This window comes from Scylla paramamosain, chromosome 42 (assembly GCF_035594125.1).
Source record: "Scylla paramamosain isolate STU-SP2022 chromosome 42, ASM3559412v1, whole genome shotgun sequence".
Lineage (NCBI taxonomy): Eukaryota > Metazoa > Arthropoda > Malacostraca > Decapoda > Portunidae > Scylla > Scylla paramamosain.
Genome location: NC_087192.1, coordinates 5,138,630 through 5,152,461, shown reverse-complemented (window position 1 = coordinate 5,152,461; position 13,832 = coordinate 5,138,630). Strand labels below are relative to the sequence as shown.

At 36.6% G+C, this 13,832-nt stretch overlaps 2 protein-coding genes across 8 annotated transcripts in view; one reads left to right on the top strand and one right to left on the bottom strand.

Annotated features, from left to right (window-relative positions):
* Positions 1–407: 407 nt before the first annotated feature.
* On the top strand, positions 408–10,394 carry LOC135093186 (Bardet-Biedl syndrome 5 protein homolog). Of its 3 annotated transcripts, XM_063992159.1 has the most exons (9): positions 408–513; positions 1,234–1,382; positions 1,858–1,907; positions 2,793–2,920; positions 4,183–4,318; positions 5,489–5,590; positions 6,252–6,443; positions 6,671–6,742; positions 9,033–10,394. In XM_063992159.1, the coding sequence occupies exons 1-9, from the start codon at positions 470–472 to the stop codon at positions 9,246–9,248; spliced, it is 1,089 nt and encodes a 362-aa protein (XP_063848229.1). In that variant the 5' UTR covers positions 408–469; the 3' UTR covers positions 9,249–10,394. The 3 variants fall into 3 exon arrangements, with proteins under 3 accessions (XP_063848229.1, XP_063848230.1, XP_063848231.1); XM_063992160.1 differs by lacking the exon at positions 6,671–6,742; XM_063992161.1 differs by lacking the exon at positions 1,234–1,382 and having other exon boundaries at positions 461–513.
* Positions 10,389–13,832, bottom strand: part of LOC135093183 (uncharacterized) — a 29,510-nt gene continuing 26,066 nt past the window's right edge. For all 5 annotated transcript variants that reach the window (XM_063992152.1, XM_063992154.1, XM_063992155.1 and 2 more), the window contains exons 17-19: positions 13,611–13,684; positions 12,167–12,229; positions 10,389–11,861 (exon numbers count right to left, since the gene is read on the bottom strand). In XM_063992152.1, the coding sequence (XP_063848222.1) occupies positions 11,562–11,861; positions 12,167–12,229; positions 13,611–13,684 (437 nt within the window). In that variant the 3' untranslated portion in view covers positions 10,389–11,561. The remainder of the gene's footprint in view (positions 11,862–12,166; positions 12,230–13,610; positions 13,685–13,832) is intronic.

Sequence of the window (13,832 nt, the reverse complement as noted above, 5' to 3'; positions counted from 1 at the left end):
AGCGAGAGAGTCTTTCGCTTCCTTGATTGTGAGAGTGCGGGAGGGATGCGAGTTCAGTGCTAATGATACCTGTCCCTACAAACGCAAGTACAAAGGTGGTTGCTACGACCATGATGTAGTTACTTAACATTATTTTTCCTTTTGTTCTTTCCTTCCTCCTCATCTTTCTCATAAAACAGTGAAGAGTTATCCCAGCCTAGAAATCTTTACATCTTTCATCCGCTAATCGCACCATTGAAAGTTGTTTTCGAGTAAAGTCAGTTTAAGATGCGAGACATTCCGCTAAAACCATGATGATAAGATTTACTGTTATACTCTCTCTCTCTCTCTCTCTCTCTCTCTCTCTCTCTCTCTCTCTCTCTCTCTCTCTCTCTCTCTCTCTCTCTCTCTCACACAGACCACGGCGTTACCATGGCGACAACACACAACACAACATTCACCGCCACACTCCACTCATAACAAACGCATCATGCTTTGGGAGGACAGAGATGTTCGCTTCGATATTACCCCCCAGTAAGTATGTCGGTGTGTTTTCCTTCAGTAAGCCACAGCACAGGTAACCACTGCATCGTGATGGATCGCTAGGAAGATGGTGTGTGCTGACTTAAGACCAGTAGGAGTTAGTATTATGCGACTGACAGGAAGTGGCGACTGTACAGCATGTTTGGTTACGGGTATCAAAATGTAGTGTCTTGTTTGGTTAAGTTAGACTAGATTAGATTACGTTAAGATCACTGAGAGAGTCTTATGCGATTGTCAGGAAATGGTTACTGTACTGGATGTTTTAGTTACGGATGATAAAATGTAGGATCCATTTTCAGATTGGTTTAAGTATTGTAAGGTTTGAGTGCATTTCGTTAGTTAGAATAAGCCCGGTTCGGTTTTCAAGTTTGTTTAGGTGAGGCTTGGAGAGATCAAACTTGATTCAGTTAATTTATTTAGGTAACTGGATAGATCATGTCTACCTCCAGATCTCTCTCTCTCTCTCTCTCTCTCTCTCTCTCTCTCTCTCTCTCTCTCTCTCTCTCTCTCTCTCTCTCTCTCTCTCTCTCTCTCTCTCTCGTGTTCATGGAAACATTTCCGAACAGTTATCATGGTTATCAATAGACGACTAAAGTAGAGAAAGGATTAAGAAAAAGTAAAAGTGAGCGAAAGAGTAGAAAACGATTCACAGCCCGTCACTTACTGTACATTGGAGTCTTGCTAGGTGTGCTTCTTGTTCCCGCCCACCAGACAGATGAAGATGAGGTCCGGGGAGAACGTGATAGACAAGCTGGACGCCATCGAGGACACCAAAGGGAACTCGGGTGACCGTGGCCGCCTCATTATCACAAACCTCAGGCTCATCTGGCACTCCCAGTCCATGCCGCGCGTCTCACTCTGTACGGCATGATGCATTTTATTCTTGTATTCGGAAATACTTTGTTCTCTCAATCAGCATTCATTGGGGCTATTTCTGAAGACAACAAAGATTACTAGTCCAGTTTTAACACGTGTTTTTCTAATTACGGGTGCTGAATGTTTGTTGAACTGTCACTAATCACGAAAATATATCCTTGAGAACTCCAGTAACTTCCACTGGGTAAGAGCGTGTTAATCAAGTCGAAATGAACCACTGTGACTCTAACTTTGAAATATCTATTGTTACATATGTGTTTATCATGTACAAAAGCTCCTTCTAAACTCAGATTTGCTTTAATTATGTAATATCTATGGATTGTCTCTCGTCTCTATTTTTCCTTATTACTGAAAGACTTCCCGTGTAATATTATCAAATCTTTCTTATGTTCATATTATGCATCATGGAAAAAAAGAAAATGTGTAATTATCCCTTTACAAACAAGTCTTCTTTTTCAGCTGTTGGCTTCAACTGTATCATAAACATCACGACAAAAACAGTTAATTCTGTAAGTAATTCAGAACTTCTAATTGTGTCATTCATACGGTATCAACAAGCAGGCATTAGCTAGGCCTTAACAAAAAATGCATTCAATATCTAACTACACAACAACAACAACAACAACAACATCAACAACAACAGATGACATGATTGGTTTCCTAATTACGAACAATGGTTAAGAATAGTGAAATCTTAAGTTATTCACATTTTGAAGGGATCATGGGAGTAGAATTCCAATTTCATAATTTTTTATCACAATTTGTCATCGCAAATTGTTTCTTACGCTTTTCACTGTCTGCAAGAATAATAATCATCATGCATGCGTAAACTGTAGTTCTGTATTTAATATGAAAACAAATTATATATATATATATATATATATATATATATATATATATATATATATATATATATATATATATATATATATATATATATATATATATATATATATATATATATATATATATATATATATATATATATATATATATATATATATATATATATATATATATATATATATATATATATATATATATAATTAGTGAAATAGATAAACTTATGATTTTTAAGTTCCACTCCTAAATTTTGAGAGTTGCATAGCAACTCTCAAAACACTCCCACCTCATTATTATTCAGTTAAAAAGGGAAGGAGAAGCATATTCAATCAGCCTTAAGCAATACATTACCGGACCTTTGCTATTCACAACTCAGGGCTTCATGAATCAGCCGATATCTCAAAAGTAAACAATCAACTTACGTATCTCACCTTGCCTTGAAAATTTCCTTTACGTCCTGTCCGACTTCGCTCACACAGACCTTGTTTTCACCTATCACTGTTGTTTTTCTGCTGTAGTCTTAGCGTGGCTCTGTCCTGCTTTGCTCACAGAAACTTCGCGGGTTGACTGAAGCTTTGTACATCCTGACCAAAGCCAACAACACCCGCTTTGAGTTCATCTTCACGAACCTCGTCCCAGGAACTCCGCGGCTGTTTACCTCCGTCATGGGCGTGTACAAGTTAGTGTCATATTCTGAAATGCTTTTGTAGCACAACCCCCACCGCATTCAAAAGGATCTAGTTAAGCTGCATATGTTTCTAAGTGTTTTTACGGTTAGTGACAGATTGATATGATTTCTACATTTTAATAGAAGAACCACTTTTGTGAAGTATGAACTCCGCTAATCATCTCTGTGACCTTTGAAAAAAATCATGGTGGGAGAGCATGGCGCTTTATTTATTTATTCATTTATTTATCTCGAATACGGGTCTTTTTAGTGTTGTGGGGATAGGAGCGGTGTTGTACTGCTGTAATTGTTCATTAGGTTGTTATATAGACAGGTGATGGGTGATCGGATATAGTATACACATTATTATAGGTGGTGATGTTATTGCTAGAGATACGCCTTCTATCGACGGCAAATTGTAGTCTGTCTTCAGCCTCTCTCGCTTGGTCTCAATGTTGCATCTCTTGCTATCATCAAGTGCTATTTTCGCACTAACTACTCCTCTAATCTTGGTAACTGTATGTTTCCGCCTCCTCCCGCGGCCTCTATGCTCAAGACTATACTTTCTCTCACAGCTGTTCTATCCATTTCCTTAATGCAGTAATTAATATGTATTCTTAATCTTTTATCCCTTTCACTGCTTCTGTATTTCCCCCTTCATATGAATTAAATACCTTCAAGAGGGAGGTCCCAAGACACTTCTCCAACTTTGGGTAATCATTTTCCCTCTTTTCTTTGGGGACTGGCACCTCAGTAGGCCTTTTTCTATTCTTTTCTTATATAGATTTCTGTTGCTCTTGGCCAGTACCCCTATGACATGAAAAAAAAAAAAAAGTCCGTTTTACCACAGAGATGTGAAAGCTGCCACGTGGGTACATTTGCAGAAAGCCGCATCATCACATTCCTGCATCTAAGGAATTAGGAAATCAATCACAAATGCGGTGTCATAATTGACTCAATGTTTCTGAATATTGATACTGGATGTGAGTGTCTGAAGTATATACACCGTTTGTACTTAATGGGATACGCACTTTATTGTTCCTCACTGAACAAATTGAAACACGCAGGTTGTTCTTCAAAAGCAGAGATTTCAGTGGATATGTTAAGAATCAGCTTACATCAGTGCACAGGCTTTGATCTCTTAGCTAGTATGTTCAACAGATTAGTTTTATTAATTTTTAATTTGTTTGCATATACATAATGTATTATGTGTACAGTTACCACTGACAAGGGAGGGTGAAAAAATAGAAATACTTATCCCTTCCACTCTTCAGGGCATACAACTCCTCAAAGATGTATCGGGAACTGAAGTTACGAGGGGCCATCATCCAGAGCAAGCAGCTCAGAATCTTACCTCAGGAGCAAATCTTTTCCCGGGTGAATGGTGTGTGGAACCTGTCCAGTGACCAGGTGTGTGTGTGTGTGTGTGTGTATGTGTGTGTGTGTGTGTAGTTTATCCATCTCTCTGATGCCATAATCCCTCTGAGGGCATCCCCCAAGGCTGATCATGACAGAAGAGTCTCCACTTCTTCATATCTAACCACTCCTTCTTTGCCAGTTTAAAGCGATCTACCTCCACTTACTCCTGTTTCACACATGTACTGATTTATCTTATCTCTCCTCTCTCCAATTTTTTTTTTTTATGTAGGAAGGACACTGGCCAAGGGCAACAAAAATCCAATAAAAAAAAAATGCCCACTGAAATGCCTTCCTTTCCTAATAAGGTCCTCAATAATATTTTAGACACATTCACTTTCTTTACTCATTCATCACTCTTCATTTTCTCAATATAGCCAGACTATCTCACTCTATATCTCAGACTCTCTCTCTATACTGTGGAGTGTGTACAGTAGTCACTAAATTTTGATTAGTTGATTGTATTAGGCAAAATGCTGTCTCAGCATATACTGCTCTTCTTCCATATCTAAGTGCATCCACTTCAGCTGTAAATTCATGGAAGTTCCATGTTTTACTATACCCAACATTTGATGCCTGCTCCCAAGAACTCCTCAAAAGGATTGGCTATGACAGGGTTTTTCAGGGCAGCTACTTAAACACATCAGAAGAGGACAGTAAGGAAACATATTTTGACAGCTATGATTACAGCAGGCATAGAAAACAGATTTATGCTGTAGTTACAGTAGCAACAACCAATGCTTCATGGCTGGTTGGCTTGAGACACCTCTTTTCCCAGAACAAAAGTTACTGAAGGACAGGAAAAATGGACAAGGGTGAGCAGGTCCTCAGCCCAGCATCACACTTGCATAGAATATAGCAGAGAGAGAAAGCATTCAAAGATGGCAAATGGTATGGTAGAGGACACCAACCCTCACTTGTGGAAGAGACCAGCCATCACCACCACATTGAATGAAGTCTGATTATATATAAAACATCTGGTATGATTCTTATGATTTGAGAAGCAAGTGTGTATTTTAAGTCACTTATTCATTATTACAAATATTTTACACAATTGTAGATAATAAACTCATTCTTATTTTTTTTTTATTCACATTCTGTAATCTTTCTCAGCACAGTTGAGCATAATTTTGGAAAACCTGATGACACTCCATTCACTTTCAGGGCAACTTGGGAACATTTGTCATCACCAATGTACGTCTGGTGTGGTTTGCCAACATGAATGAGCTATTCAACATATCTCTGCCATACCTGCAAATTGCATCTGTAAGTAGATGTGCCAGGTTTGTTGGGTGGGGACTGGGGTTGTTTTATATATGTATAAGACAGTGTAGTGGCTCACAGTTATGAAGCCTTAGGTTGGAATGCCAGATCCTTAAGTAGAGGTATCAGCACCTTACAGAAAGAAAATATTACCCAATGTATATATTTTTCATTCCATTCATCTGCCTTAAGTTTGGTCTTCCTTTCACATTTTTTATTAATTTTTTGCTCCTATACATCCTTTTTGTCAATGTGCTATCACCCATCCTCTCTGTTTGATGAGGTAGTTTCTTAGGTATTCCATATATTGTACTTAGTACTCGAGCAAATTATAATTCTCAGTCAGGCTGGCATTCGGTAAAATTGAGACAGTTTCAAACTGTTGATGTCAATGATTTTTCTTAAGAACCACATGTTAGATTATTTGAGCTTCTCTTTCCCCATGTTGGCCTCTGTCAATCAGCTCACTCAGTGTGTTTCTTCTGGCCCCCTCCAGATCTTTGAGATTTTACTGTATTTCTGTCATGCTGTTGTGCTGTGTCTTTTATTCTCTTCCATCCTTTGTCCCTTACATTTTTATATTTAACTTATTTGCATATTGTTTATCTGATTTTACTTATGAATTATGATGCCTCAGCTGATTTTCATTGTTATTTTTTTTAAGGTCAAAGTTCGTGAGTCTAAATTTGGGATGGCGCTAGTTGTGGAAAGCTCTGAGGCAAGTGGAGGCTATGTGCTTGGGTTCAGGATTGACCCAGTGGAGAAGCTCCATGAGGTGCACAAGGAGATCTCAGCCCTGTACACTGTGTATTCTCAGTGTCCTGTGTTTGGTGTGGAGTTCATTCTCCAGGACAAGGTACAAAATTATTTTTTACACTCTGACTTAGATTTTATAGCAAGCAATTGGCTCTAAGTGCAGACCTAAATTTATTTTATATAAAATAAACTTTGCTTTCTTGCTTTTCATTCATCATTAACACGCACTTGCTTTTATGTGAAAATAGATATTAAGGTGCTAAAAGCAATGCTGAAAGGTCTCTAAACAGTTCAAGAGATAGACTATGATGTTAGAAATTTTTCCAGGACCCAAGAGGTCTGGAGGATATGAACATGAACAATGTGCCACGGGCCTTTTTACTTGCTGGTGCAGGCCAGGTAGGCAAACCCAGCATCTTTTCACACTCAGACCAGCTTATGCTAGTGATGTAGATGAACACATGAGAGTACCTGTTGCCATGCACCAATCCATGAATGTCTGGTAATTCATGTGACTGGTGAAACCATAAGGGATAAACATGTGTAGGCTATTTCATCATGTGAAAAATCCAGTAATAATGAACTACAATTTTGTTTTTGTGAAATACATCGAACATGAAATTTCTCTTATACCTCATTACTGTTAGATATTCATCTTCACTACGACAAATCCATCTTTGTCCAGATAACTTTCATTTAACTTGCATGATATACTAATTAGGAATATGTGCTAGTCTGTAATCAAGTGGACCTTCCTCATTTTGATTTCATGAACATTGTACAGTATTAAGAAAACCTGCTGCCCCCCAGTCCAATCTGCAGTTCATCTTTAGTCAGAGTGTAGTACAAAGGAGTGGAAAATTTTATCCTTATTTAGATGTGATGATCCACTAGGTTCTGAAAAAAAAAAATATTGTGGCTACTTGTTCTGTCAGAGAATAACAAGCAAATAACATAATCTTAGTGCATACATCAGTAATTTGTAAAACATACTTTTGAATTCACACATCCAAAAGTTATACATTTTATCTGTTTTTATCACAAATAATTACAACAAAATGATAAACATTATTAGTAGTAACCTGGATTTTTTGGGGATGAAAGATATATCACAAAAATACATCACTTCATTATGAACAATTATATATCACATAAATATGAGGCCACTTCTGCATGTGTTACCTCACATTGCACGGTCTCTACCACTTCTAGTTTCATGTCAGTCCTTGTCCTCAAATTGTTCATCCTTTTAATTCACCTCTTTTAGTTTGGCTCACATTTTCACTTGCTTGGTGGCTGAATTTTTAATTGTGACAAACTCAGACTTTTCCTTATTATTCTAATATATAATTTACAAAGAGATAAATTTAAGAGAAATATGTATCGTATAATTATGCGCACTTTGCATTCCAGTGAAAAACATTGAGCACTATAAGACATATCTCACCAGACTTACCTTCTATAAATTCAGACATGAAAAACATGCATGGTATTGCCTGCAGTAAACAGTTCAAGTTGTAGACAGGAAGAAATACAAAAATAAGAAGAGAGCTTCTGAGTTTAACAGTAAAAGGAATGAAAGCATGGGGATACTGGTTACCTAATTCTTGTTTTAGTAAGATAGGACAGGGATGAGAGTGCCAGTAACTAGAAAGTTTTTTGCTGCAGGTGGAGAGACATGCTATTAGCTAGGTTGGAAGAGCAACAACCTTGGAAATAACTGTACAAGATGGTAAGATATGCAACAATGCATCAATGAGTGAGATATGTAATCAAGATAAAGAATTTGATGAGAAGCTATGTGAGTTGAACTCCTCCATATGTGGGAACAGTGCTCCATACCTGGAAGAATAAGACTCCTGTATAGAGTAAGCAACTGAGAGGAGGGAGAATATTGGTGGAGGTGACATTGTTGTCTGGGAGGTTGTGTGGAGTGGAGAGAGGAGGAAATTGGAGGCCTGGCTGTATGGTTAGCCATTCAAGCTGAACTGACCTGCACATGGTGTGGACCAAGCTATGACTTACTTCACACAAAAATAAATAAGTTCAATCACATGGCTTATGGAGATGAAAATTACAGCAAATATTTACATTTAGATGTCATAGACAACAACAGAAAAAACAACCAGCTTTCATTATCAGCTGTTCATTATCCCTGATTATTGATTGTGTAAACTGAAGAATAATGGTACAGATTAAGTTGTTCATGCCAAAAGGCACACAGTCACATTGTAGTGAAATTGACAAACTGTGTTTATATGTACTTATTAACACAGCTAGTAGATCCTTACTATTCCATCCACAAAGAATGTACACCATAAAATTTACTTAAGAAACCAAGCACTCTAGTTAAAATTGGATATTCTATATAAGTTTTATTTTTCTTTACTTTTATGGTACATTTCTCCACATGATAATGTGTTATGAATGACCAAAATGAAGAAGGATAAGGGTGGTCTGTGACCTCTATAGAAACTTTTCTTACTGTAGAACATAAAATAAGCAGTAGGAACCCTTCCTTTCAAATAATTTGATTATTATATTTTAAGTATGTGCTTTTGTTTATTATTTTCTTTTTCTGCTTCCTTTTTAATAGAATTCAGGAAAAAAAGTAAGTTATGCAGAAATAAGAAGACTGCACAAAGATATATGATAAAGAGTTCTCATATTGTGCTTCTTGTTTTCACAGCCACAGACAGATGAAGACCGTTTGGATTTGCCTGAGATGGACGAGGAAGAAATTGACGAGAGTGTAAGTGATGCAGGTGACGTGTTAGCAGCCTACCTTGCTGATGGTCACCACAACGATCTAGAACCAGTGTTCAGTGCTGAGTTGGGGCTGGCTGTGGAAAAGCTTAAGGATGGTTACACATTGCAGACACTCTGGGAAGTCATCCCAAGCTGAGGTTCTGATGAGTTATTGATGTTGGTTTACCTGAAATTTTAAATTTAAATTTACTTTGATTCTTCACAGCTGTTATGAACAAGTTTCTGTAAATTCTCAAATCTGTTAGTTTTGTCAGGATCTTGAAAATCTTCCCTCCTGTGTAATCAAACTATTCAAATATACAGGTTTTGTGGCTTTTATGCAAACTTGCATTTCTTTTTTATGTGAAGGAGGGGCACCAGCCATGGGTAACAAAATTATATAAAAAAAGAAAAAAGGCCCACTGAGGTGTCGGTCCCTAAACAGTCAAAAGCAGTCATCAAAAATTAAAGGATGTGTCTTGAAACCTTCCTCTTAAAAGTCATAGGAAGGATGAAATTCAGAAGCAGGAAGGGGGTTTGGTGGAATCCAAAACATAATTAACAAATATCAAAATGAAGCACATTTTTAGTTCAGATTAATACACTAATAAAACAAACTGGACATGCAAGCAAGTTTGTAGAATACTTTACACTACTAGGGTTTGAAATGACATCCTATTGTGCTTACGATAGTGGCACGTTGATTTGAGTGAAACCCCATTTATCTAGTCACAGATGACTCTGATAGCTCAGTTGTATGGAGAACTATGCTTACAAATTTAAAAATTAGTCTGCCTGCCTGATTCTTATGCATGCTGATTCTCAGGTATGTTTGCTAGATTTGACAAATTATCAACCTTACCATCCACATTGTCTTCCCAGGTGCACACCATCAAACTTGGCTTGGGATAAAAGATATTTTCAGTGTTTCTCTGTTGAATTGGTCTTGAATCTACCAGGATACCACCAACACCTATAATTCTTAGAAGAAAGAAGAAGGCATGCAACTTTGACAGTGCAAAATTGTAACTTCAATGGCATAGGCATGTCTGCTGACTGAAATGACTTTCTTTAAAAGAACATGATGCTCTTCTGTTTCTTATAAAGGCAAGTAAGAAGTGGATTGTGAAGAATCTGTAATTTTAAAATTTCCATTCCTACTGAGAAAAGGTGGGACATCTTGGTTATCCCCTTTCACAACTCTATCAGCTTAATATGTATGTAAATAGCTGGGACTTTCACATACATCAAAAAAATTACAAAGAAATGTGTTAAACATGACAAATAAAACAAAGTCTGAAAATATAGAAATTATATTACAAAATAAAACAGTGTTGGTTTCTGCTCCACTGAACTTTTGAGAAACAGGCCAACAATCATTTCAATACAATATGAACTTCCTATGTACATGTTGTCAATATGATGCCAACCTGATGCTCAAAGAAAAGAGGAACCCTTAAATTACAAGTATTGCTGACAGACTTAATAAAATTAAAATGTCATAGCTATTCTTTATAGGCAGACCACGTACATTTGTCTTCTTTATATTCTTGCAACAAAACTTAATCTGTAGTCCATCCACTACACCAAACAGGAATACTCACATTTTGAAAGGGATGGATCTTGAGAGCACCAAGAGCAAGTTTCTTTCTTTTCTAGAAACATGGACCACTAGCAACCTTGATTCACTTACTGTATTGATAATTCCTCCAAAGCTCTATCATTAGTTATACACTTAGTAACAGATACAATATGAATACAAACTGTCCGTGTCTTCTTATCGATAATCAAGTTATGAACAGTAATTATATACAAACAGTTTTTTATAGTATAAAAATCTTTGGTACTGAATCACTGATAGCAATGGTCATCTGACAATCACACACAGCAGGGCACAACAACCCTAGCTGATATACACGAGACCTTGTGCCTGTATCACACACAATACATGTCTCATGACTACTAAATGAATGTCTTTCTGGGAGAGAGAAAAAATGAAAATGAAACTATCCTGTCTGCAACAATTGCTCCCTAGCTTCTACAAATGCATCTCCACTTGCATACCAATAATTGAGCAATGCACAACAAAATGTCAGACTGCAATTGCCACTATAATTGTCACTATAAATAGGAGTGTGTGATGAAGTTATGGGAAAGATGAATAAGATGGCACATGGAGAGGGCAAAATGGCCAATTGTACATTTACAAAGTCTATCGAGTTTCCTTTAGCATCGCATCTGAGGACTAATATTAATGACAAATTAATATTAAAGGTAATTTAAGATTAAGAACAGACATTAAATTCTAGATTAAGATAATTTAGTTAACCTGGAACACATTTCTAAAAACTTGCTATGAAAAAAAGTATCAGATTCTTAAGAGTGCAATTGTCCTCTGAGCTATGTAATGAAAATTCTAATTTATTAACCACATTTGTAAGGAACTATCATACAAGATTCTGTAACCTTCTCATGATGTTACAAAATTTGTATCCTCTTTGCGGACAATTTTTCTACCACGAGAGCTGGTTCCTGCCATGAGGAGAATGCTGGTGGGTAATGGAGCAATGGGTTCAGGCTCAGCAGAGCCTTGGCCAGTGTTCACCAATATCTTCTGGGGACGGCCAACTTTCCTTTTTCTCTTCCTGCAGACTCTTTTCACAGGCTGTCGTCTCACTTTCTGTTGAACTACTTTCTCTCCACCACTTTGTGGGGACGAGGGACCAGGCAGGGGACTTCCCTCATCATAATCCATGTCAAAAGTACTCTCCTGTAATGAACAATTATGTAATATATATATATATATATATATATATATATATATATATATATATATATATATATATATATATATATATATATATATATATATATATATATATATATATATATATATATATATATATGGTAAATTGTTTATTTTGAATAAATAAAACTGAAGAAAACTGTAGTGCATATTAAATCTTAAATATAAATCTTCAATAAAATGAAAAATGATGTCACTTGCTAGCAATGCTAAATACTTTCTAAGATTTTTTTTTTAAGTTTCCATATAAAAGACAAGGGTGCACCTACCTCAACAACATTCTTCAAAATATCTTCCATAAGACGGAATGGCTGCCATGTGCTTTCAAACGTCTGAAAATAAAAACAACAAATAAATTACATGCTTTAATTTGTTTCAAATCTGAGAAAGCCATATTTAAAAATAAATTGATCATTAATGTTCTTGGTTTTTATGGCTTGTTTCCTCCTCTCTCAACTGAACCATTAGCCGAGCCTTCAAAACAATGAGGGAATCTTCTTTACCTTTTAAATCATAAGAAGCACTTTCTTTATCAGATTCATTTACTACCACTCACTAATCTAATCTTTCATAAACATCCATTTAAACACACATCTATATCCCACTTCCTCTTAATGGTTTCCCACCACTTCATCTTGTCATGTCCTACTCTTAGTTTTTATCATCTACTTTATTTTCCTGACATAATGCCATGTGGCCTTAGTGAATTTATTCTTAATCACTCACTCTCTCCTCATAGCCATCTATTGGAGATGCACCTGAATTTGGTCTAATCAGTTGATCAGATCTGATGACGGGTCTATTGTAATGTAACAACATGGATACACTAGTTTCCTATCAAGCCCTGTGATATCAGAGTGCACTTGAACAACAAACCCTAGCACAAGTGTGGTCAATGAAGATCTACCCTTCTCTTTGTCACCCATAGAAGCCTAAGGAGTAAGATGCATTTTAATTTAAGCTTTTGTGAGTGTGTGTGTGTGTGTGTGTGTGTGTGTGTGTGTGTGTGTGTGTGTGTGTGTGTGTGTGTGTGTGTGTGTGTGTGTGTGTGTGTGTGTGTGTGTGTGTGTGTGTGTGTGTGTGGACTTATGGATGTCAGTCTGGTACAGAGATTATAAAAATATCTATGGGACAAGGATTGGTATAAACAGAAAACAATTGTGAATACATAAATAGTGAAGTGGCTTTGATGACCTTAATGGGAGGTTTGCCCACAACTGAATGAATCAGGTGTGAAAGAGGTTGTTGAACTATTATTGGTGTAGCAGGAACAAAACTAGTTTAAAATAATTTCTACTGTCAGGTCCTGATACCAAGAAACTTGTTATATTGCACACCAGACCCTTGCACAGTGCCATCACTGAGGATTGTTCCTCTCCTCCCTTGAGACCAAGAGTTTAAGATGTAAGGGAATGCTTGTGGATGTCTTTGAGACTTCGTTAGTGCATGTGAAACCTCATCATAGCTAACTTCCCTTCAAAGGTGTGTTGGCCTGGTAGGTAATGAATACTTCTGGGCTACAAAACTTATCAGCTGGATTCACAAAATTTAGTAAAGTTAGGGTTTACAAACATACAGTTATCTTTTTAAAAGGAGCATTAAATGAAACTGTATCACATAAGTGAAAAAAAATATAGTTCAATGAAGAAACATTCATTCTCATATCTGAAAGAGAATCACACCAAGGTGAAAATACATCAAAGTAGCACTTACATGTTTGGCTGTTGGATTTTGCATGTGTTCCTTCACCCAATTCCTCCACTTTACTTTTATCTCTTCAGTACTGTCTGTAAGATACATACACTCAAGTTAATATAAGTGATGCACAAATTATATCCAGACATTTCATTGACTTCTGTCACCTTCTAATGTGAGTTACCAGATCACCTTCAAGATTAAATAGAATAGTCAAATTTTAGATATATTAACTCATGT

Excerpts from the sequence above, each read along its gene's own strand:
- LOC135093186 (XM_063992159.1), top strand. The coding sequence starts at position 470 with ATGCTTTGGGAGGACAGAGATGTTCGCTTCGATATTACCCCCCA. Across the intron at positions 514-1,233 it reads CGCTTCGATATTACCCCCCA|ACAGATGAAGATGAGGTCCG; the intron begins GTAAGTATGTCG and ends CCCGCCCACCAG. Across the intron at positions 1,908-2,792 it reads CGACAAAAACAGTTAATTCT|AAACTTCGCGGGTTGACTGA; the intron begins GTAAGTAATTCA and ends CTTTGCTCACAG.